General features: G+C 44.1%; 1 protein-coding gene across 4 annotated transcripts in view; it reads right to left on the bottom strand.

Annotated features, from left to right (window-relative positions):
• PTPN2 (protein tyrosine phosphatase non-receptor type 2) overlaps nt 1-25026 on the bottom strand; it is a 567657-nt gene that overhangs the window by 76763 nt on the left and 465868 nt on the right. For all 4 annotated transcript variants that reach the window (XM_086965576.1, XM_086965579.1, XM_086965577.1 and 1 more), the window contains one exon: nt 5040-5141. In XM_086965576.1, the coding sequence (XP_086821702.1) occupies nt 5040-5141 (102 nt within the window). The remainder of the gene's footprint in view (nt 1-5039; nt 5142-25026) is intronic.

Genomic DNA, 25026 nt, shown 5'->3' with positions numbered 1-25026 from the left:
TGCTATATGTACTGCACTTTTGAACAATAATAAACGTCTTAAAAAAAAAAAAAAATGGAGGTTAATAGACTTTGCTCCAATAGCATAGGAGTTTCATGAACTTTAAATACAATTATTTCTAGTGGCTTTCCATGATGGATAGAATGTTGAGGTTAATATCTATTGTTGATGCTGGAGGGTCTGTTGGCAAGAGCAGCCATGTACCACAAAATTAGCATATAAATATTAATAAACAGTCTCCAACTATGTGTATTTTGGAGCCAGTGGCCAGAAGTCTACCACAATTCATCAGATTTAGCTTGAGGCATCTGGCTGAACCTGGAGAATAATACGGTCTCTCTCCTGGTAGACTAAGTGGATAATACTGTTCAAAATGGAAATATTGTAAAGAGCACTTCCAGTTAAATCATACCACAAATCTCACACAAATAGAACTCTAATAGCTTCTACTCACCAGACGAGCTATACCTAAATATCACACAATGCTGATTGCATATTAGGTTTTGTTTGATTTTATCCTCAGCGGATAAAATCTTCCTATTTCACTTTAACAAGCTCTGACCAGACACTCATTTACACATATATGATCAATTTATTCTAATCGGGCCTCTTAAAAATTGCATTTTTCTTGTGCTTTTCTTGTACAAAACGAATTAGTTACTTACCTTTGGTAGCACTTTCTATTGGATAAGCTACCTAATGCTCAACTTTTGAAAATCCCCCAGGCTAGATCTTTAAGTTTTCATAGCAGTTGCTCCTGCACACTGATAAGGTGGTGCCATCTGGCATCCACAGCTACCTCATACCACCATCATAAGTGATGACAGAAAGATGTGTATAGGTGCCCCCTGCCTGCTGACACTAAGTGGAAGAAATGGCCCTCCCTGAAGACCTGACTGTTGAGACTGCAATGCCTGAAGGGGTATACTGATGTCTATGTAGTAGTCTGACAGATGTCCATCAGCGAACACCTCACATTGAATCTATAGTATCAGCCTTGGTTTTGGTGGAATGAGCCCATAGGCTCTCAGGAGGCTCCTTTTTGGCCAGCGCCTAGAATGTTTTTACACAGAAGATGTTTGCCTTCTTAATACATTCATTCAAAACCTAATCATCCTTCTCGTACGGATTCTTGTGTTCAATAAAAAAGCAAAGAGATCTCTGTTGGCTTAAACAGATGTAATTTCTCCTACGTAGAGGGGAGAGGCAGAATGAAAAAAGGCACAGAAAGTAATGAACTGTTCCACACAGAAGGATGACATCACCTTCAGAAGAAAGGACGCACAAGTTTCAGGGACAGCTTGTCCTAGAAGAAGATGGTATATGGTTATTGGACTGATAGCGTTTATAATTCAAAAAAATGCAGCACATAAGTAATTGCAATAAGAAATACCTTTTAATGGTCAGTGATCTCTGAGAGCAACTCTTCATAAGCCTGAAGCATGATAAAGGGCTCAGTGGGAAACAGACATGAGCTCCTTTAAGATACGCTTCACATTTGGTGACTAGAATGAAGAGGGATGGTATGGCAAACTGAGAAAAAATGCCCACAGCCAGGCATTGCTGGGCCAGAGATGAAACAAATACCAAAACATTAGACCATCTGACCTGAAGAGGGTTAACTTGATAGTCCATAGCAGGCCACATATTTCTCTCTTTGGCAAGAACAAACCGATTTGATAGACCAGCTAGGAGCAAGAATAAGATCCAATACTTCCGCAGGCAGATCAAGCCAGCTCTGTTTGGTGCTGCTCAATCTCTACACATGAAAGTGTAGATTTTGGAGGTTTGGGTGCAGGAACCTGCCCTGGTGGTGAGACAGGAGGTCCTCCCAAAGAAGTAGATAGATCGGAGGGCAAATGCTCAGGGTCAAAGATAGGAATACAACACTCTCCTGGCCCATTCTGGGTTTCTGAGGATAATTTGAACTGGGTCTTTCCAGATCCTTTTCAGTAATTGGAGAAGGTGTGGCAGAGGTGGGAAGGGGTGCAGTAGACAAGAGTCCCATTGCAGGTGAAATGCATCTCCCCAGGAGCGTCATTCTGGAAAACCCCAGCATGCTGGAGCAAACACATTCTTGGCATCGGAGTACATATCAAGCAAAGGCACTCAGTCCCCACCCGCCCAGACGCATTGCAACAACCTCCGGATGAAGAAGCCATTCATGTTCTGCCAGACATCTGCTGAATGTTTTCAACCCAGGCATTCAGTGAGCCTGCCAAAAGGTTGGCCTTCAGAGACATTCCTTGAAGGTACAGCCATTTCGACAATCTCACTGGCTCCTGGCAGAGGACTTTAAATCCACAAAGCTGTGCTTCAAGGAATCTGTTATGGCAGAGTTTCTTACTCAAGGATTTCAATGCTATATTAAAATCTATTCGTGAAGAACTGATAGTTTTCTATAGACAAACCTTTGTATTAAGAACATCTTGATACAAAAAAGTAATTGCATTTTCTGTACAAACTCTCAAAGTGAATAACTAACAAGCAATCAAGCACAAGCCCCATTTTAAGACGTCTTGATCAATAGAAATGTTTAAAACTGGTTTACTGTTGTGCTATCGTAAAGATCAAAGATATTATCCTTGGATACAATTTCAAAAGAAAATTCGGTCAGTAAGGAAAACCATCAAGTAAACAGGTGGAATGAAGATCAGAGCCCATAGTACTGAAACTAAAACAAATAAAGTCTTAGGGTGTGTAGACCACAATCATACTGTTAGTCCAGCAGCTCTAAACAAAAATGCATACTGTGCTGCAGAGATCCTACAGTCCTCATTGTGTTGGACGGTTCTCATTATTGACGAGAATACAGATGCAATGCTGAGGCCAAGCTTAGGAAATCATGCAAGCCTCAGAGCACCAGATGGATAATGCAGAGTTTTCACAGATTTCGAACTCATCCTGAAGTTAGATTTTTCTGAACACAACAACTCTAATGAACCTGACAATCTGGAGACCTTGTTTCACTTGCACACAGCCAAAGTCACCCGAGAAGAAACCAAGGGACACGCTAGAGCAGGGAAGCAATATACAAAAGGGAATGGTCATGAATGGCCAGAGTGTTCAGTTTAAGGAGAAACAGTGGATGGCCAGCCTTGAGCTACATACTGAGGAAAGCGATAACACATATTGAACAGGTTTCCCCGCATATCCAGAATAGAAGAATGGGAGGGTGGGAGATTAGAATGATGGCGTTGAACAGAGCAACCACTGCAATCCGGGGTTGCTAATCGAGGAGGAGGACCTGTCTTAACAACCTTCTTTTCTTTTTCATAGGCAAGATTGATAGATGCTTAGAAGGGAGTGAAGCAGGAGACGCTAAATTGGGTTTATCATAGAGAAAGGCAGTCCCCTGCTCAACATCAAATATTAAGAAGAGTTGCATTTCAAAGGACTGAGTTTTGGGGTGCTGTCAACTTCATATCCGAGTTAGCAAAGTGGATGGGGAGAATCTAAGCACTACAGACTTTCTCACATGTGAATGGCCACAATATGGTACTGACTTTATACCCGTGACCAGGATAAATAGAACAAAGAAGTTGATAAAGAATACCTACAGCATGTTAAATGAAATAATTTGCTTTTGAAAACTAATATAAAAAAATATATATATATATATATATATATATATATATATACTTTTTAAAATTGATTCTACGTGATTATTTGTGATCATTTAATTTGTATTTGTATAATAATTGCATTTGCTGAAGATGCCTGTAAGCAAGTTGATTTAAAGTGTGCACCTAAGAACCAATATACAAAATGTCAAATATTAAGTAAATATCTAAATAAAGCTAAGCATATTTTTTTCTGTTCAGCAACAACAGCCACTGCATCATCAATATTAATTGTTCTAAAACTGGAAAAAAAAGTTTCGACACCAAGTATCATGCTTCACATTTAATGGAATGTTGGAACTTTTACAAAACAATTGTTTGAAATATAACAATATCCTACTTGTTAAACATAACATTTATTAAAACAATTTACATGGTATTCTTTGATAAGGTCAGCACCAAAACCCTACCCAAGCTTTTCTCCCAATCTACCAATATGGAAAAAAATGCTTATTTGTGTGGAATCCAAAATCTGCAGTGGTCCTATACTACAAGTACAAGATGGTATGCAGGCTAGAAGCATTTTTATAAAAACAGACACATGACGTGTAGGAAATCTAGGAAAATGCAACACTAAAAATCTTACACCTCACTAACTGATGCTTTTGAAGAATCAGGAGTGCAAAAAAAGTGTAAAGAGGGGACAATGAAATTAGGCTAAGATCATTTTCTCTGCTTACATAGAGCACTGCAAATTCTTTAAAACTGTGGTATGGTACCAAAATCCAATGCTAGACAATGGATTAAAAAAAAAAAAGGGCGAAGGAGTGCTACATATTGTACTTTTACAAAAAAAGCACTTACCAAAGTATATATGATGTACATATAAAATATTATACAACATTTTGAGAGTTGTAAAAATATAAAACAATTTACAGTAAGTTTGTAAGAATATCAGGTCGAAAGTTAATATGCAGGTTTGAGTTTTACATTTTAATTCTATCAGTGCCTTTATTGCTCACATTTAAACATGGAAGTGGAACCCAAGATCCTATTTAGGGATTAACCCAGATAAAGCCACAAAAACCTGGAATAGCAGGAAATCAAACATGTCGGAATAAGTTTGCTAAAACACGTACCATTATATTTAACAGTTTGAAATAGAAATATAATGTGGAATTGAAAAAGTACCTGCATACAAGAGATATGAGATCTCAGCTTTATATCAAGCTAGAAAAAGGTTGGTTATCTTTAATCGAGTGCATCGCTACAGGAGCTTCTTTGAGTTGGAAGTTAAAACTCGTGGTGAATATTTTAAAGTAATATCAAATAAATAGTGCATACAATGCCATTGTGCAATAAGCATTTGGTTACAAAAATATTTCGTTAACATACATCTTCCAGCAAGCATATGCACAAACTAAAATGCCTGCAACACACCCAACTGACATGAGAATAGGTTTCCAATATATCCACCTTTTTCTTTTCCTTTCTTCGTCACTTAGTTTTTGTTTCATCTGCCGCACCTGAAGCGCTGTGTTTGCTTTTCGGTCCTCTCGTAAACGTTTCCGAACAAGTCTGGATTAGTTTGACACAAAACATGTTAAAACGGTGGGTGTTTACTTTGGACAACAGAGAACATCTCAACTTAACAATGTGCAGTTTACAAAATAATCCTAAAAGCAAACAGGCATTTATTGTAATGGTATACCATATTATATAACAATTTACTTTAGCCAGATTTCTGTCTGCCGCATATTCACGGATTCCTACAGAGACACCATCAACTAAAAGTTCTTCGAAACGAAGACTGGTTTCAGCAAACCTGGCAAAACGTACTATGGTGGTGCAGTAAGTGATCTACTTGTACTGTTAAGAAAATTTCCATTGCCCAATTTCAGTTCCGACCTAATTTTCCAGAGTCAGTGAGAGTTGGGGCCACAAACTGAACAATGAACTAAACAAAAAGCTTTTGAATGTACTGTCTGAGTATCTCCAAACCAGAGTGGATTAAGTAGAGCAATAAGACCATTACTGAAGGTAGCTACCTTGTTCTTGTAATGGATTATTTTCTTTCGAATATTCTATTGAAAGACTTCCAAACAAGTGACCATATAAAACAGCAGAACAAGAGAAGCGGCATGCCTAGACCACAAAATCATTATGTTGCCTTCTGGCCCTCGCATTCCACCTGAAAACATAATATGAATCCATGTAGCTGGCTTCCCAAGAAGTGAAGAGTCTTGAATAACTGCCTAGAAGGCACTTTACTGAATAAATGTCAAGATATCCAAGTGCAAACTTAACAAAGGTCCATAAACGGGCTGTCTCTGCTTGACCTCTGAAGTACTGGGAACCAACTCTTTGTTGAAGCTCAATGTGTACTGTTTACATAATTTCTAATATTAGCGATGAGGCTCTATTATGGATCTGTGACGTCAGTGGGGTCGCGAGCGGAGTCGTACCCTTTGTGACGTCGTCCATGACCCCGCCGGCGTGGAGAGCTACAAAAAATTCTGAATGGCTGCTGCGCAGGGGATATTCACAAGGTGAGGAATCACAAGGTGAGGAATCCACTGGCAGATGCATCCATTAGAAGGTCGTCTATGGAGCGGGTGGGGAAAATTAGGGTGTATTGGAAGATCATGTACAACAAATGGTGATAAACACATCTGAACTATAAAATCATATGACAATTTTACAATTTAATTACATTTCACTTGCTTAACAGCTTTCACACATCAGATATGTTTGGCTGTTACTGTAGAAATAGAAAACAATTTTTATTGCATTTGTCTGCCATGCATATTTCACAGGTCTCCACTAGAATGTCAGATTTTTTCAGCTACTCCAAGAAATACATAACATTGTTGACACAGCATTTTAAAGGGTTTACTCTCCCACCTAGTGCCCAGTGGCAGAACCTCGCTCATTTACTACTGTCCTGTGACACCTGGTGATGGATATTTTTTCCAACCATCACACTTCAACAGAGGAAAGACTAAAGCGAGCAAAGGTCAATTTCTCACAACCAGCCTCTCAAGCTGAGCAAGAGTGGATAGTGATGGAAGAGTCTCGCCTTACCAGTCAGGAAGTCCTGGCTGAAGTGGGGCCAAACAACATTCAACTGATGGATGTATTAAGAGTTCACAAGATGAAATCTGGCCAGGCTGGAGCCACCATTATGAGATAATGACCTCGGCTGTCCTCAAGGTTTTGGAGGGCTGTGGGAATTAGGAGTTTCAGAGAGGACAGGGCAAATAACGGATTATGAAACTCTCCTACCAGGCTCCCTAGCCATAAAAGAGGCAATTTTTATTTTAACTTTTGAGTTCAGATGAGTCACGAAAACCTATGTAGTCATTCAACCAAAGGCCCCGAAGAGGGAGCAGAGGACTTTCTACAGGTGTCTACTCGGACTACTAATCAATGCACAAATACATCCTGTACTGTGGAACAGCAGAAGAAAGATATCTTGGGACGTGGTCCACTTCCACACCTATGTTATCAGGTGCCCTATTTCCAGATATATAGTGGAAGAGTTGTGGGTGATTATCAACTGTAGGTACCAACTGAGACACCATCATTTAACCTTTCTTTTTAAATCCCTTCTGCAAGTTGTATTTCCACTTCTCATGCCCCATTGCTTCTCTCCTTGCACTATCAAAACATCCCTCTAGACTCAGTCTCCAATATTGTACTGTCCTCCTAGTGAACCCTCTGTTTAATGTTCAAACCAAACTTAAACACTGCCCAGACTAAATAAATTGCTTCGCCACTAGGAGGAAAGCTTTTAAGCATATTTATAATGAAGTGTCACTTATAGCAGTCATGGACTAATCCTGAATTAACTCATTGACCAAATCCAGCTCTGACTAGTCCACTGTCATCACAGCATGTAGCCGTGCAAGGCTGAAGGAAAAGCCCACTTGAAGGCTGGGGCACATGACCACCAGCTCAAGGAAGAATGAAGCAATGCATGGACTAGAGAAGGCTTTAACTGGCACTCCTTCAACATATCCCAGTACTCTCTAACATGGAGTGGAGGAGAGTGCATTTGTGGCATTATGTGGAGGACCACAACAATACCTGATGGCTGGAGGCCTGAATCATGTATCCATGCTTCAGGAAGTACCTAACAGAAGCCCTGTTGGTCATTATCTTTGTGAATGTGATGCACACACAATGGCCAGACAGGCTGATGTCGCCTGTATTTTCTAACTGATACAGTAGAGGATTTTTTTGAGACATAAGACTTAACCGAATTTAAAAGTGTTCAGATGAACGCAGCTAGGTATCAAGATAGTACCATTATGAGACGGGTTCAGGTGAGGGTAACACAGCTGAACTTTGAAGCTATAGCTAAACTGCCATCAAGACCAGCCGTTTGGGGTAAGTGGGGGAGGGGTGATGTAGTACCTGCCTTCAGATCAAAACAGGCTAATTTTAAATTGAGAAAGAAAATCTCTAGCGAACAGCAAAAACAAGTTACTGACCTGTGGTAATGCTCTTTCTGGTGGATACTCAATTAATAGCAGCTCCCTCCACTCAGAAATCTGCACAGGTGCCAGACTGAACCTGGAAACCTTTTTCAGCTAATTCCTCAGCGACTACTAAATGATGCTGTGAGATTCCGGCACTGGCTCCGTACTGCTTCACGTGTGATGGAGTGGATTCGCATGTGAGCACCACCCCTGCACGCATAAGTAAGTTTCTTGTTCATCTTATTCATAAATCTCAGACGCATAGCATGAGTAATTGTTGGAACCAGTGTGCAGATTCTTACCTTGGGACCTATTTACCATTTGAAAAGAGGACACTCCACAGAACAGGGAGCTGGGTGGGCAGTGAAAAATCTGAGATAAGAGTATCCCCCAGAAACGACGTTACCAAAGGTTAAGTAACACTGAATTCTAAGGGATACCGCAGATCCCTCATATCGGAATAGCTATGAAAGCACGGCCTTACTAGGTAGAGGGTCTGTGAAGTGAACGCAGACCAAAAATTCTTTCAGGACCAAGCAAATGAAACATTTCAACCCCCCCCTGCCCCCCCACCCCCCTCCCCCCACCCCCTACCCCCAGGCCTGGCTGTCATGGCATTAATATTTTGTGAATAAATCTTAATAGGTCCGTCAGTTGCACTCTTCTATTTTCACTGTTAAATAATATTTTTTGTTAGCTTCACGTTGTGCTACTCCCTCTTAAGTGTTTTGTCTCGGAACACTGTTTAGAAATGCAACGTTGGTGAGGGTAGAGGTACTACACTCTGTGTAGAGGTGTGCACATTTTTACTCGGACCTGACGTGGTCCTGTATTACAATTCATCATTGTTCAATTAGAATCCATTGACAACAACTCTGCTATGATATCTTCCAATGCAATAGATTTTATTTAATCTTTTCTCTCAATAAACTCATATTTTCAAAATATTGGCAGATTTCATTTTTTCAGCATTTCACATCCACCCGGGTACAAACGGACCCTTCCTCGGGGGTCTCTATGGAAAAACGCAAAAAAACAATGTTTGAGCCCACAGCTTTGTTTTCTACAGTGTACAATGCTAAATAATATACATACTACAATCTTAAACAGTCTTCACATTACTTAAGCGTGCAACATATATGTTAATTAAATAAACGTGGTGGTTTTCCATTTCATGCATACATTCAAATTGAGGATTTAGAACTCTAGCGTTATCGTGTGTTACTGACAATCCCTGCCTGGTTGGGTCACTCTCACTAAAGCCACATTTCTTAGATTTAGAAAAAACCATACGGATAATTATTTACAAGCTTCTCGAGCAGTTTAAAACGAAGCATCCAACGTTCCGTGTCTATTACTTACTGAAATGCTTGCGCGCGTCTCGCCTCTCACTTCCGCCAATGCCAGAATAGCTTAGATATCAGACGTTCATTCCTAATCTTATATACGCGCTTATTGGCTGTTTATGTGATCACGTGACCGCAATGATTCAAAATATAACAAAATCGAAGCGAGCAATATGATAGACTTATTCTGCCTACATCAATTCACTATTCTGAAAATAATTTAAAGAAAGTGGCGATATGTACAATTGTTCTAAGTCTTATTTAAAGAAAGTAACATCTATGACCGTAGTGTGACCATTGGATGTGACTCTAGTCCAAACGTGTCGGCCATGTTGGAATGGGATATAACTTAGGTACACAATACATAATGACCTGATGTTTAACACAATGTTCAGTGTACTCATTTCACTGTGACCTCGGATCAACACTATTAACCGAGGCTAATATAGGATCAGCAAAATAACATCCAGTTAGTTTATAAAAAACATGATAATTCTAGTCTGTCATTGAGCCCAAACGGTTGGAGGCTCCCCATCTTTTTTATCCAAAAGTATTCCGCCCTTAATCTCATTTTATGTGTATCCATATCTGGACGTGTTTCAATCACCTCCAGTATGGTGAAACGTAACTGGGAGATGTTGTGTCCTGTTTCTGCCCAGTGTGCTGCCACCGTAGATTTCAAATTTTTTAACCGGATATTACTCTTATGTTCTGTTATCCTTATCTTGATTTTTCGTTCTGTTTGCCCAACATATAGTTTTCCACACGGGCATTTGATACCGTAAATTACTCCTTTGGTGTCACAAGTGCTTGAATGTTTCAACGGTATCGCTTGCCCAGTTCTTGGGTGTGTGAATGAAGATCCAATCATTACGTTGTTACAATGTGTGCAGTTCTCACACTTTCTCATTCCTTTGTAGCTCATAATGTTTTGATCCTTATCTTTCTTTTTTAGCAGTTCTTTCAAATTTCTTGATCTGTTGTAAGCAAATGTTATACGTTCAGCAAACAAAGGTTTAAGATACGGTTTCTGAGTGATAATGGGCCAATGTTTTCTCATGATGTTAGTGATTTGTACTGACTGCATAGAATGTTTCAAAACACATACTGTGAGTTTTTGGTCGGATTTGTCTTTTTTGGTTAGTAATGATTCTCTTGTCATAGCCATAACTTTAGTTTTGGACTCTTGTAGTAGTTTGTTAGGATATCTTTGTTTTTCCAGTCTTTCGATCTGTCTGTCGATAGTGTTTGAAACCTCATTGGAATCTGATGTGATCCTTTTATGGCGGATAAATTGGGATGTGGGTAAGTGTTTCTTTAGAGCAGGATGATGAAAGCTCAAGTAATGTAATCCGCTGTTGCGGTCCGTCTCTTTCCGGTGTACATTTGTGCGTATTTGACCCTGTTGTATGGAAACTTTTACATCCAAAAAGGATAGTTGATGTTGATCAATTTCATGTGTGAATTTGATTCTTTCATGTTTCTGATTTAGTCTTTCAATGTTTGCTTCTAGTTCTTCCTTCTTACCTCTCCACATGATGAAAATGTCATCTATAAAACGTTTATAGATCAATAGGCCTCTCTTCCATTCTGGGTCATCTAGTATATGTTCACTCTCAAATTTGGACATAAAAATGTTCGCGTACGATGGTGCTCCAGCAAAGCCCGTGCTGGTTCCACTGCATTGTGCATAGTACTCTTGTTCCCATTCCAAGTAACTGTGGAAAAGTGCAAAGTGTAATATTTCCATCAAGAAAATTTTTTCTGAACCCTCAATGTCATTCTGTAGCAAACACCACTCCATTGCTTCTAATCCCTCATTGTGAGGGATCGAGGTGTACAATGCTGTTACATCAATTGAGCTGAGCCACACTTCTTCATCACTTGGAACTTCAACACTTTGTAAGATGTTTAAGAATGCGGTAGTGTCTTTTATGTGGGTGCACCAATTCTAAACTAGTGGTTGTAAAAACCAATCTAAATACTGACCAATTGGTTCTGAAAGAGACCCGCAGGCTGATACAATGGGCCTAAATGGGCGTGTAGGATGCTTGTGCAGCTTGGGTAACATATAGAACTGTCACTCCTGGGGTATTTTATGTTGAGAAACTGATGAGTTTTTTTTTTAAATCCATTTCATTTCAAGAGCTTTATCTAGTATCTCCTTCAGTGTAGCTGCAAACATTTCTGTAGGGTCTTGTTCAAGCTTATGGTAAATATTTGTATCTTGTAAATGTTGTTTGACACTCTCCTTGTAAAAAGTAGAATTCATTGCCACAAGGGTTCCCCCTTTATCTGCTTTCTGAATAGTTATTTCCGTCATTTCTTTCAAAGGTTTAAGAGTATTCCATTCCCTCTTTGAAAAGTTGCTTTTGGTACCACTTTTGTAGTTGATATTTTTAATTTCTGTGGTGATTACTCGTTCGTATGCATCAATTGTTTTGTGCGATATAGGGGCACAAAATGTGCTCTTCACTTTGAATTCTTTGCTTGTGCTCTCCATTTTTTCCGTAACTGGAAGAGAGTTAAAGAAGTTTTTTAGCCTCAATGTGCGTAGGAATTTGAATATGGCTATTTCAGTCTCTTCAGGATTAGATTTATATACAGGAACAAATGTAATACCTTTGTTTAATAAGTTCATTTGAGCTTTAGACAAAGATGTGTCTGAAATGTTGATTACAAGTTCGGTTTCTTTTTCTTGGATCTCAGTTCCCGTTCTGCTTCCGACTCCTTTGCTTTTTCTTTTTCCCCTCCTGGTTTTATAGGTTCGGAGATTGCAGATGTTGTAGGAGCATTGTTTGCCGCTGGGCTTATCTCTAAAAAAGTTTTGTCTGTTTGAATTTTCTGTCCTGCTTGTGCATTCTTTTCCATTGGTTTTCTGTTTTGTGTTGTATCTGACTCGGATACAACGCTCTCCTGCGAGGAACTGATGTTTGTAGTTGGTTTTTGCCATTTTCTTTGATTATAAACCTCTGCCCAACTGTACACTTCTTCCAATTTATAGTCTACTGTGTCTCTTCTGTATTTCTTGATCTTTCTATCTTCTATTTCTTTTGCATATTTATCCATGGAAGAGAGGCCTATTGATCTATAAACGTTTTATAGATGACATTTTCATCATGTGGAGAGGTAAGAAGGAAGAACTAGAAGCAAACATTGAAAGACTAAATCAGAAACATGAAAGAATCAAATTCACACATGAAATTGATCAACATCAACTATCCTTTTTGGATGTAAAAGTTTCCATACAACAGGGTCAAATACGCACAAATGTACACCGGAAAGAGACGGACCGCAACAGCGGATTACATTACTTGAGCTTTCATCATCCTGCTCTAAAGAAACACTTACCCACATCCCAATTTATCCGCTATAAAAGGATCACATCAGATTCCAATGAGGTTTCAAACACTATCGACAGACAGATCGAAAGACTGGAAAAACGAGGATATCCTAACAAACTACTACAAGAGTCCAAAACTTAAAGTTATGGCTATGACAAGAGAATCATTACTAACCAAAAAAGACAAATCCGACCAAAAACTCACAGTATGTGTTTTGAAACATTCTATGCAGTCAGTACAAATCACTAACATCATGAGAAAACATTGGCCCATTAACACTCAGGAACCGGATCTTAAACCTTTGTTTGCTGAACGTATAACATTTGCTTACAACAGATCAAGAAATTTGAAAGAACTGCTAAAAAAGAAAGATAAGGATCAAAACATTATGAGCTACAAAGGAATGAGAAAGTGTGAGAACTGCACACATTGTAACAACGTAATGATTGGATCTTCATTCACACACCCAAGAACTGGGCAAGCAATACCGTTGAAACATTCAAGCACTTGTGACACCAAAGGAGTAATTTACGGTATCAAATGCCCGTGTGGAAAACTATATGTTGGGCAAACAGAACGAAAAATCAAGATAAGGATAACAGAACATAAGAGTAATATCCGGTTAAAAAATTTGAAATCTACGGTGGCAGCACACTTGGCAGAAACAGGACACAACATCTCCCAGTTAAGTTTCACCATACTGGAGGTGATTGAAACACGTCCAGATATGGATACACATAAAATGAGATTAAGGGCGGAATACTTTTGGATAAAAAAGATGGGGAGCCTCCAACCGTTTGGGCTCAATGACAGACTAGAATTATCATGTTTTTTATAAACTAACTGGATGTTATTTTGCTGATCCTATATTAGCCTCGGTTAATAGTGTTGATCCGAGGTCACAGTGAAATGAGTACACTGAACATTGTGTTAAACATCAGGTCATTATGTATTGTGTACCTAAGTTATATCCCATTCCAACATGGCCGACACGTTTGGACTAGAGTCACATCCAATGGTCACACTACGGTCATAGATGTTACTTTCTTTAAATAAGACTTAGAACAATTGTACATATCGCCACTTTCTTTAAATTATTTTCAGAATAGTGAATTGATGTAGGCAGAATAAGTCTATCATATTGCTCGCTTCGATTTTGTTATATTTGGAATCATTGCGGTCACGTGATCGCATAAACAGCCAATAAGCGCGTATATAAGATTAGGAATGAACGTCTGATATCTAAGCTATTCTGGCATTGGCGGAAGTGAGAGGCGAGACGCGTGCAAGCATTTCAGTAAGTAATAGACACGGAACGTTGGACGCTTCGTTTTAAACTGCTCGAGAAGCTTGTAAATAATTATCCGTATGGTTTTTTCTAAATCTAAGAAACGTGGCTTTAGTGAGAGTGACCCAACCAGGCAGGGATTGTCAGTAACACACGATAACGCTAGAGTTCTAAATCCTCAATTTGAATGTATGCATGAAATGGAAAACCACCACGTTTATTTAATTAACATATATGTTGCACGCTTAAGTAATGTGAAGACTGTTTATTTAAGATTGTAGTATGTATATTATTTAGCATTGTACACTTTAGAAAACAAAGCTGTGGGCTCAAACATTGTTTTTTTGCGTTTTTCCATAGAGACCCCCGAGGAAAGGTCCGTTTGTACCCGGGTTGATGTGAAATGCTGAAAAAATGAAATCTGCCAATATTTTGAAAATATGAGTTTATTGAGAGAAAAGATTAAATAAAATCTATTGCATTGGAAGATATCATAGCAGAGTTGTTGTCAATGGATTCTAATTGAACAATAATGAATTGTAATACAGGACCACGTCAGGTCCGAGTAAAAATGTGCACACCTCTACACAGAGTGTAGTACCTCTACCCTCACCAACGTTGCATTAATATTTTGTGAACATATGCACTGATGCCCATGCCACATCTTGGCAGAAGTCAAGGTCAGGGACTCCACGTGCCAACGCAATGGTAGCAGCCTTAGCAGCAGTGGAGTGGGCTCTCAGACCTGCTGGAGTCAGCGTCTTGGACAGCTAGTGCATAGCATATGTTAATGAAGCAGGATATAACACAACAGGGCCCTCCTCTGCACAGCCTTCCCTTTCTTAACCTTGGAGAACCCCTTAAAAAGTGGTTTGTCAAAACGGTGTTCCTTGGAACTGTATAAAAGCTTAACCCCGTTTTGGGGTATAGCTAAAGAAGTTTCTGATCTTTTTCCTAGGAAGAGGAGGGGCCAGGAAAGTATGTCAGGTTATAGATTGCCCAATGTGGAAATGAGTCACAACTTTTGGCATGAAGACTGCTCGAGTTCTCAAATGGTGGTGTAGGGCAGATGCACAGACAGTGCTTAAAATCACACTCTTGGAATGAGCTGAATAATAGCAATGAAGAAAAAAGGCTTTCAAGTCAAGAGACATAGCAATTAGCTATACATCGGCTCGTAGGGCATCCACATGAGAAATGTAAAGATCAAATTAGGGTCCTACTGTGGAATCACAAACTGTTAATGAGGAAACCCGCGTCAAGGTTCTTTTTAAACCTCATCACAACCAAACCTTTAAACCAGGACAATTGGTCAACCGAACGTAAAAAGGCCGAAAGGACCGACCAATAATATTTAATATTGTCTACAAGCAAGGCAATGGTGGGACAAAGACAAAAGGAACAAAATAACATTTGTCAGCTCAGACTGTAAATTATCAATCTTGCAATCACCACAACCAGCTACAAACGTCTCCCATTGCGCCCCATAAATGGAGTAAGTGGAAGGCCCCTGACTGGAAGTATGATATCCACCATTCCTGCTGAAGATCAAACAGTCAACTGCTGCTACTTAATTTCCAATGTATGGAGATGTATATTGAGTAAATACAAGTGAAAGACACCGACCTGTTTGAGACAGGAGGTCCTCTCTAAGAAGCAGCCTGCTCAGGAGTCAGGTGCTCGTTCCCAGAAGCACTGGGTACCACATTCGAGTGGCCCAATCCAGAATCAAGAGAATGACTTGGACTTGTACCTGGTTGTCACTGATCTTTTTCAGAACTGGGGCAAAAGAGGCAGAAGCAAAAAGGCGTACAGAAGTACTTTGTTACATTCAACTGTAACATGCCTCCTAGCGAGTGCTCTCAAAAACTCCAAAGAGGAAATGTTTTGTCCCTGTGTGTTCAACGGTGATGCAGAGATTGAGCCGGGAGTCGACTCACTACCGAAAGATGCCCTGCACCATCTCAGGATGTAGTTGCCATTTGTGTCCTGCCAGGCACAGTCTGCTGAGCACTCTGCTAAGACATTCAAAATCCTTGCCGATGTGAAGGATACCTTGGCACTCAAACCTACTACAGACTCAAAGAACCTATGGCACAGAACCCAGGGCTCCACTACCATCTGCGTGTTGAAATACCACATGCTGTAGGTGTTATCTGTGAGAACCTGCAAAAGCACCCTTTTGATAAGAAATAGGAATGTATTCAAACTAAGAGAATGGCTTGTAACAACAGCAAGTTGTCTTGAATTGATGTTCTATCGGAGAGTCCGCTGATCTCTACCTCCGCCAAATGACTGCCCCAAACCCAGACCTGATGCGTTCATCACTGCTGTTCGCTCTTGATGGGGGGGATCTGAATGGCATCCAATAGGTTTTCATAGTGTTGGGCCCACTAGGACTACAGATGCCACTGCAGAGCCTGCAACGACCACTTTGCGTATTAGACAAGGAGGATGCAAGAGGCTAAAAGGGTAAAAAGCCTCAGCGCTTCTCTCACTGAGACCCATGACTGAGGCAAAAATATTGGGATCATTGCCAGAATGTCCTGAAATTTGATGCAAGTGCAACAGAGATTAGTCCCTTTACTGTAAAGTATCCATGACAGCCCCAACGAAAGGAAGCTTGTGTGAAGGAGGCAGGTGAGGCTTCAAGCTCATTGATCTGGAACCCCAATGATTTCAGAAGATATGATGTCATCTGGAGGTGGTCTACGATTTATTGTCGCAAGCCTGTCTTCTGGTATCCCTGACCTCTGAAGATCGACAGTGACCATATTTCTCTCTGAACTGTGCGCATAAGCGAGGTGCACACCTAGGTTCTGTATGCGCGGACCTACAATCAGGGTGCACTACAAAGGATTCAGCTACAGTCATTACATGCTTGAAGTGGCGCTGACAGAATGAAAGCTGCGCTGCTAAATGCACTTTTAAAGATGTGCGCTTACCTTTAGAAATGCTAATAGAGGGCAGTACTGAAGCAGCATGAACGAATCATCAAAGCTTTTCCAGCAGCCTGAAGCCAGTCTGCCACGTTCCGCTGCTCACCCCCAGAGAACAACAAGGCTTCATTACCAAGTCAGTTTTTAGGTTTTTAGGTTTTGCCTCGCGAACAAGATGCGCTCTGCGCATCTTTTTTGCGCAGGCAAAAACCTAATGAGTACTGTGTGTGGGTTTGGGTCGGCCCTCGTCATTCATTGGCTGGCTCCATAAATGGAGCCTAGCCATTGGACGAGGGGCCTGTCCGTCAATGCCGGACCAGACACGGGGGCGTTCCCGAGATTCTTTGGCTTTTGCCGACGTCACGCGACGTCAGCCGAAAGCCGGGAACGCCCCCGATTCTGGTCCGGCATTGCCGGCACCCGCCTTCCTGCTCCGGCCGTCTTCTGCGTCTCTCCTCCCCCTTTCCCGCCCCCTCCCGCCCTCCCGCTCATTAATAGAGTCTTTGTGGAGTGTTCTTCTAAACTGTTCTCCGATCCAGTAGCTTGTTAGCCTTGCTGCTTGCTGAGTGGCCTGGAGTCGGAGTGGAACCGACACTCTCTCTGCCCCAAGGTCATGTTGCGGTTCTGTGTGTAGATACCGTTTCGGCTCGGAGCTCCTGCTGCTGATAGGCAGAAAGAGAAAGCAAATGGCTGATAGCCCCTGGAATGTCGAACCCAAACAAACGCCGAGGACGCGAGCCTGGGGTCTGCTGCTTCGCCAGCGTGTTTATATTCACTAAATTCGGACGCCAGAAGTTTTGAACGGTATTCGCTTTGACTATTATGTATTTTGTGGCCTCGACTTCGCGCGGAGACGCACATAGGAGGGAAGCAGTTTACTTCCACCCAGGCCTGCTGTGAATTATTAAACTGCAGGGCCGGTGTTATGCATGCTGCAGGCAGACTCCGAGATGTTCAGGCCCCCAGTGAACCCGCGGCGGTAGTCTACCAGAACATCATGCCATGCTCTCATGTATTCAAAGCAAAAGAATAAATCATGATTTTACAACGGCGCATCAGTTGACTTATTGCGGTTCTGTGACCAGGGCTTGGGAGGATTGCTGTTCGCGCCGTGTCATCGGTTCTCAAGCCGGCCGCGCGTGAAGGCTTGTCATCTGCCTGTATAATTGTACCTCGCCAGCCTGCCTCTAACTAGTCAGCTGGGGCCGTACATTTTGTCTCGACACCCGGCTGGCCAGCGCCTGACAGGCGCTCTCTTGTCATCCTGTCAGGGATATGGTAAGCAGGGCGCATCTTCGGCGGACTGCGGTGGCAGGTGGGACGGCGCGAGCTCCCGTCTTCAGCTGATGTCTAAATGCGACCCTACCTCCGCAGTGCGTGTGGGAGGGAGCAGGTGGGTGGGGGGAGGCAACAGGGCCCCTCACAGCACTGTAAGCTGGCCGAGGGCTCCTGGGTAAGTCCGTAGTGGGGCCCTCCATTTACTTTGCAAGGGGAGCACTGGGCCGGTCTTTTTTTAATGTATTGGTTAGGGGTGCACATCAACTAACAAGGGAGGCACTGCGCCAGTCTTATTGTTTATATTGGTTAGGGGTGCACATCAACTAAAAACGTCCCAGCAGGATTTTTTAGTTGAGCCAAAGACCACCCCCCACACACACTCTTAAATACGCGGTTGGTGTGCTTGTAGCATCCAGGCCTGATTTCATGTCTGTGGCAGCAGTGCAGCGCTGGTGTGTAGGAAACGCGAAGACATGTTTGGCACCGATCTGTTGACGAGCTGTGGAACTGAAAGCAAGAACGGTACATTTACCAGAGTAATCTCAATTTCTATTAGAAACAACTTTCTGATTTCCCATTCGAAATCAACTAAATTACCATCTGGCAGGCACTGTGCTTTACAATCTGCACAGAGCGGGACTTAAACAATAATACATTCCTGATAACGCTGTCGATTCCGGTGGTAGACCTACACATTTTTTGTTTCATCATGAGAGTTCTTTCCAAGTGACCCCCCCGCCCCCCACACACACACAATTACCTGTCAGTAGGGCTGACGTTCACATGTTGTTTGTGAGAAGTCTTTATGCAACCCATTTCCATTTGGAGCATCAACACTTTTGTGTGGACGCAAAAAGGACGCTTTCAAGAGCCTAAACAATCATTGGCATTCCCAGGTGGCCTGGCTTTTGATGGAAACCTTTGAGCTTTGTCACTGTTTGTTTTGTTTTGATATAACAGGTGTTATGTAAAACATTAATTTTGGGAGAGCTGCTGGACCCTCGCCATTATTTTAAAAAATAAAAACATTGGCTAAAACCAAAACTATTTTTAAAAAAATCTCAAAAAGCATCTGCGATAGTAGACCCAGACACTGAAAGGGACCACTTTGTGCAGGGCCGTTTTTAGCGCTGGTGGCGCCCAGTGCAGCAATCACTTTTGGAACACCCACATCCCTTTAATGCCTCCTCAGATTCTCTCACTTCCACCTGCAAAAGTGCCCCTCATCTCTCATATCATAAGATATTGCTAAACACAGTGCCCCCTTGAGGTCACATCACCCCGTCCACAGATCAGCACCCAGTGCGGCCGCACCAGTCACACTGCCCTAAAGTCGGCCCTGACTTTGTGTGTGACTGTGCTCCTTGTGAAAGGGCAGAGTGCTGTCACTCATAGTGAAATTAGCAAGTGGCTAAAGATGGCTGACTTTCCTCCTCATGCTGTATGCTGAAATGGGCGGAAGAAAAGTGTGAATGACACAACAATAATAGATCAATGGTTGAAGAGGGCAAGTTGAAAGTCACATAAGAATATTATATATCAGGATCATGAATAACACTAGGCTTAAAATTTAAGCCAAAATATTGTGCATGTGTCGGTCACAGCATCAAGTCCATATGATCCAAAATGAGTGATGTAAAAATGACCAAAAACTGTAACTTTTTAGGTTTTGCCTAGCCAATGCGTACGAAGTACGCATGTGCTAGGAAAAACCTAATGAGTATAGTATGGGGGGCTGGGAATCCGCCCCCGTCTTTCATTGGCTAGCTCCATAAATGGAGGCTAGCCATTGAAAGACGGCTCTGTCCGTCAATCCCGGACCAGATTCGGGGGCGTTCCCGAGAATTTTTGGCTTTTGGCGACGTCAGCCGAAAGCCTGTCCTCGGGAACGCCCCCGAATCTGTTCTGGCATTGACGGCACTCGGCGCCCCTTCCACGAGTCCTAGGCTGCAGCTCAGGCCACCTCTTCCTGCGTCCCGCCGCCTCCGTCCGTCCCGCCGCAGCGGGGCCCTGCAGCAGCCTCGGCCACCAGCACTACCATGGCGGGCGCTCTGCCGGGCTCCCGTGAGCTGAGGGAGCCCACTCCTCGGGAAACTTCGCCGCCCGCCTACCTGAGCTAGAGACGGGCCGCCGCGCTGCCCGCGGCGACCCGGAAGTGACTAGCCGGCCGGCCAATCCTAGCGCGGGCGGCCGGAAGTGCCCGCCCCCCGCAGCCCGGGGGAAGAAGGAAGACGGCGGCCCAGGAGAAGTATGGCGGCCCATGAGGGGCTCCCGTGGCCTGGAGGGAGCCCCGGGAGAAGCGGAGGATGTTGCCGGTCTCCCATGCTGAAGAGGGAGACCGGAGAAGTGCCCAAGAGATTGCCTCCGTCGTAAGGAGCCCCCACCAGAGTGCCCGGTAAGTTAAATGGGCTACCGAGCACAGCAGCACCACCACCAGAGGCTTGGGGCTCGGAGCCGCACCAATATTCGAGGTCGTTTTCCTTCCTGGCCTCTCTAATATGGCACAGAATACTATGACACCAAGAACATGCTGGCGATCATCACAGATAATTATACTAATCTATACCAAACGCATGACAGGAGCTTCACTTAAGACCTGAGTAGCTACCTAAATGAGATTGCGCTGGCGTGACTGTCGGAGGGTCAAAGAGAATTTCGAGCACAACGTATCACAGTAGACGAGGTTAAAGAGAGAGGCCATATCGAATCTTAGAATGGGCATGGCCCCAGGACTGGGTGGCTTAACAAGTGAATTCTAAAAGGAATGTACCCCCCTTCTAGCACCAAACTTGATTTGCATTATACGAGGAAGCTTATAACACACGACTGGTACCACCCACACTTCAAGAAGCGCTTATATTTACTTTTCTCAAGCTGCAAATAGCCCCCAGAGCACTGCGAGTCCTACGGCCTCCGTCACTCATAAACATAGATGTAAAGATTCTAGTGAAACTTATCGCTAACAGGCTAATGACTTTCCCTCCCTAACTTGATATTGGCAGAACAGCTGAGATTTGCGCCAATGAGGTCCCCATTGCACAATTTGTACATAATCTTCGCACTGCTCCACCAGCACAACCCTCAATTTGAAGTTGATGCGGTTCTATTGGATGCCCCCAAAACCTTGGATTCTATAGTGTGCAATTATATGTTTGTGATTTTGCAACTCATGGGCATGCCCACAAATGTCATACAATGGATTAGTCTATTGTGCAGTGGCCCAAGTACAAATAAATGGGCCGACCTCTGAGCCCGTAAAAATCTATCCAGATTGAAATGTATGCAGAGGAGCTGCGGGTGACATCCCACCAAGAGGCTATAGGGGCCCCTCTAACAGCCTATCTGCTGACGGAAGGGGAGAAGGCTTAAGAGAAACAGTGAACGTGCTCATACTAACGCAATCCATTTCGTGCAATGCCTCAGTGTTGTATTCAACTCCTACATCTATTACATGGTAGATTTCGGTTCAAGTGTGGCTCATATGCTCGTATCGAGCTTTTGTCTTCCTAGTGTCACTGGTCCATATTGTAAGTAATCTCAGACTAAGAAAAAAAGTTTTAAAAAGTCCTAATTTTTGGACAGTGGAGTGGTTTACCTGACGTAAAGGTATGATCAGATTTGGTGTGGACAGATAGATTGGTGGGTTTGACAACTGGGTGGCTGCAAGGAGCTAGAGAGTTCTAACCATGAAGGTGCATTTGAGGATAGGGAAGGGGATGTATGTCACTACCACGCGCGCGGTACAACGAAGTACCATTACAACGCGGTTGTAACAACGCAAGTCGGTACAACGACTTGCGTTGGGGGGGCGCAAATTTAAAAAATATAATTTACTATTCCAACACCAGTCCCCGTGGATAGTAGGGAAGGTGTTGGGATAGTAAATTAAAGGATTTATTATCCTTGAGCGCCACCCAGCGCAATTCGTTGTAACAACTTTCGTTGTTATAACTGCGTGGTAATGGTACTTCGTTGTACCGCGCTCGTTGTAAACGTTGTGCACATAGGGAAGGTCCATCCTAGGATTGTATTGTCAGTGGAAGAGGCCAATCAAGTGAATGCGATTTGTGGGTATGCAGCTTAGGTCTTGACAGTACGCAGTATGGTAATAAGGGTAGTCATGCTGGTATGACGATGTTCATATGGAGAGCCGGAGAGGTGGGCAATAAAGGTGCTTGCTCTAGTTCTAAATGATGAAGTGAAACTAAAAGTTCTCCTCTGTTAAAGTGCCATTGGCCAACATTACCAGCACATCTCCAAGTTGCTTGAATTGTCAATCAAATCCTCAGCCCTCTTTGTTCGCGAGTGCACTACAAGCAGGAACTGTCTTTAAGTGGTCAAAATTAGGGGTAGGGAATGTTTTGTCTTTTACGGGCCCCAAAAGTTAATTTTCCACTTGACCAGCAGCACCCTTAGCAGTGCCCACTTTCAAGGTCCTTTATCTCTGCTTTTGTCGTCCGAAAGAGCTTATCGGTTGCCAATTGTTTGTCAATTGAAGATAAGTTTAATGCATTTATGGTATTCTTTCTCACCTTATAATAATGTATAGTGGCACACTCACCAGCTGCTTCTCCATTGTGTTGTCTGCTTTCTGTTGAACCACCTCTCTGCTCATTGGGGTCTTTGCCTGACGGGTAAAGATACGCTTTGGGACCTGACAAGTTGTGCGTATTCAGTTGCGGCATGGACTACCTCATGCCACTCAGTAAATATGGAGGAATTGCAGGGAAATGGCAGGAGAGAGTGAAAAAGGACATCATGCGATTTCAGGCTGAGATGGTGACAAAGAATTACATTACAATGACCTATCTGGGGCTATGGGTCAATGACACCAGTGCTTAGCAAGTAAGTCCAACATGTCAGCATTATCGCCTCAAACCTTAAGAGCTTAATCTTGCAGTGAGTGCCTTCTATTTACTATTTTTTATTACTATTATTTTGTTTTCGATTATCAAGACCCTCTCACCAGCTTCTCTTAAGATGCTCTAAGTTAGCCAAACAGTGCGCCTAGAATTGAATATAGCAGGCTCACCACACACAGCCTACATATGATCATGGTGGACCTGGGCGGCTGCCCCAGGAGACACCTCTGCGAGCCCCTGCCGCCCCCGCCCTGCTGGGCCCTGCTGCTACTCTGCGCCCTGTAGACTGCGCTGCTCGGCAGCGGGCAGCGCTGGCACCATGTGAGCTTGGGGCTCGGAGCCGCACCATGGTGGACCTGGCGGCTGCCCCAGGAGACACCTCTGCGAGCCCCTGCCGCCCCCCGCCCTGCTCTGCTGGGCCCTGCTGCTGCTCTGCGCCCCGGAGAGCTCCGCGCTGGCAGACTTCTCAGTTAAGACCCTCTGTGCTTCCCAGCCTGCCCTCTCGCAGCCTGTCCTCTCGCAGCCTGTCCTCTCGCAGCCTGTCCTCTCGCAGCCTGTCCTCTCGCAGCCTGTCCTCTCGCAGCCTGTCCTCTCCCAGCCTGTCCTCTCCCAGCCTGCCCACTCCCAGCCTGCCCTCTCCCAGCCTGCCCTCTCCCAGCCTGCCCTCTCCCAGCCTGCCCACTCCCAGCCTGCCCACTCCCAGCCTGCCCACTCCCAGCCTGCCCACTCCCAGCCTGTCAGCTCCCTGCCCTTTCCCAGCCTGTCCTCTCCCGGCCTGCCTTCTCCCGGCCTGCCCACTCCCAGCCTGTCCCCTCCCTGCCCTTTCCCAGCCTGTCCTCTCCCAGCCTGTCCCCTCCATGACCTTTCCCAGCCTGTCCTCTCCCAGCTTGTCCACTTCCAGCCTGCCCTCTCCCAACCTGCCCTCTCCCAGCCTGTCCCCTCCCTGCCCTCTCCCAGCCTGCCCTCTCCCAGCCTGTCCCCTCCCTTCCCTCTCCCAGCCTGTCCTCTCCCTGCCTGTTGTCGTGTCCGGGCGGCAGCAGGCAAGAGCGTGCACTGCGTCCCCGAAGTAACAGCCCTAAAGCAAGCAAGAAGTACGCCCCCCTCCCACCAATCCCTGTTAGGTAGTGGAAACTGTCCAAACTGGGGTGCAGACAGCCCCTCTCACGTTTCGGCCTGGTACCACTGCACCAGCCGCACTACTTCCCTACTGACCGTTCTCCACTTCAGCCCCGTCTAAATTACAATTCCTGCTTGTGACCCTTTTGCCTGCTTGTGCTTGTTTTCGTGACCCTGTTGCCTGCTTGTGCCTCCGTGTGTCCCTGTTGCCTGCTTGTACCTCCGTGTGCCCCTGTTGCCTGCTTGTGCCTCCGTTTTCGTGCCCCTGTCGCCTGCTTGTGCCTCAGTTTTCGTGCCCCGGTCGCCTGCTTGTGCCTCAGTTTTCGTGCCCTTGTCGCTTGCTTGTGCCTCCGTGTGCCCCTGTCGCCTGCTTGTGCCTCCGTGTGCCCCTGTCGCCTGCTTGTGCCTCCGTGTGCCCCTGTTGCCTGCTTGTGCCTCCGTGTGCCCCTGTTGCCTGCTTGTGCCTCCGTGTGCCCCTGTTGCCTGCTTGTGCCTCCGTTTTCGTGCCCCTGTTGCCTGCTTGTGCCTCCGTGTGCCCCTGTTGCCTGCTTGTGCCTCCGTGTGCCCCTGTTGCCGGCTTGTGCCTCCGTGTGCCCCTGTTGCCTGCTTGTGCTGTGTGGGTGTGTGGAAGGCTCTGTGTGGGTGTGTGGAGGGCGCTTGCTGGCTGTGTGTGTGGGGGGCTTTGTGAGGCTGTGTGTGTGTGGGGGCTCTGTGTGGCTGTGTGTGTGTGGGGCTCTGTGTGGCTGTGTGTGGGGGGCTCTGTGTGGCTGTGTGTGTGGGGGGCTCTGTGTGGGTGTGTGTGGGGG

Source organism: Lissotriton vulgaris, chromosome 4_1 (genome assembly GCF_964263255.1).
Source record: "Lissotriton vulgaris chromosome 4_1, aLisVul1.2, whole genome shotgun sequence".
Lineage (NCBI taxonomy): Eukaryota > Metazoa > Chordata > Amphibia > Caudata > Salamandridae > Lissotriton > Lissotriton vulgaris.
This window is presented reverse-complemented; position numbering and strand designations above follow the sequence as displayed.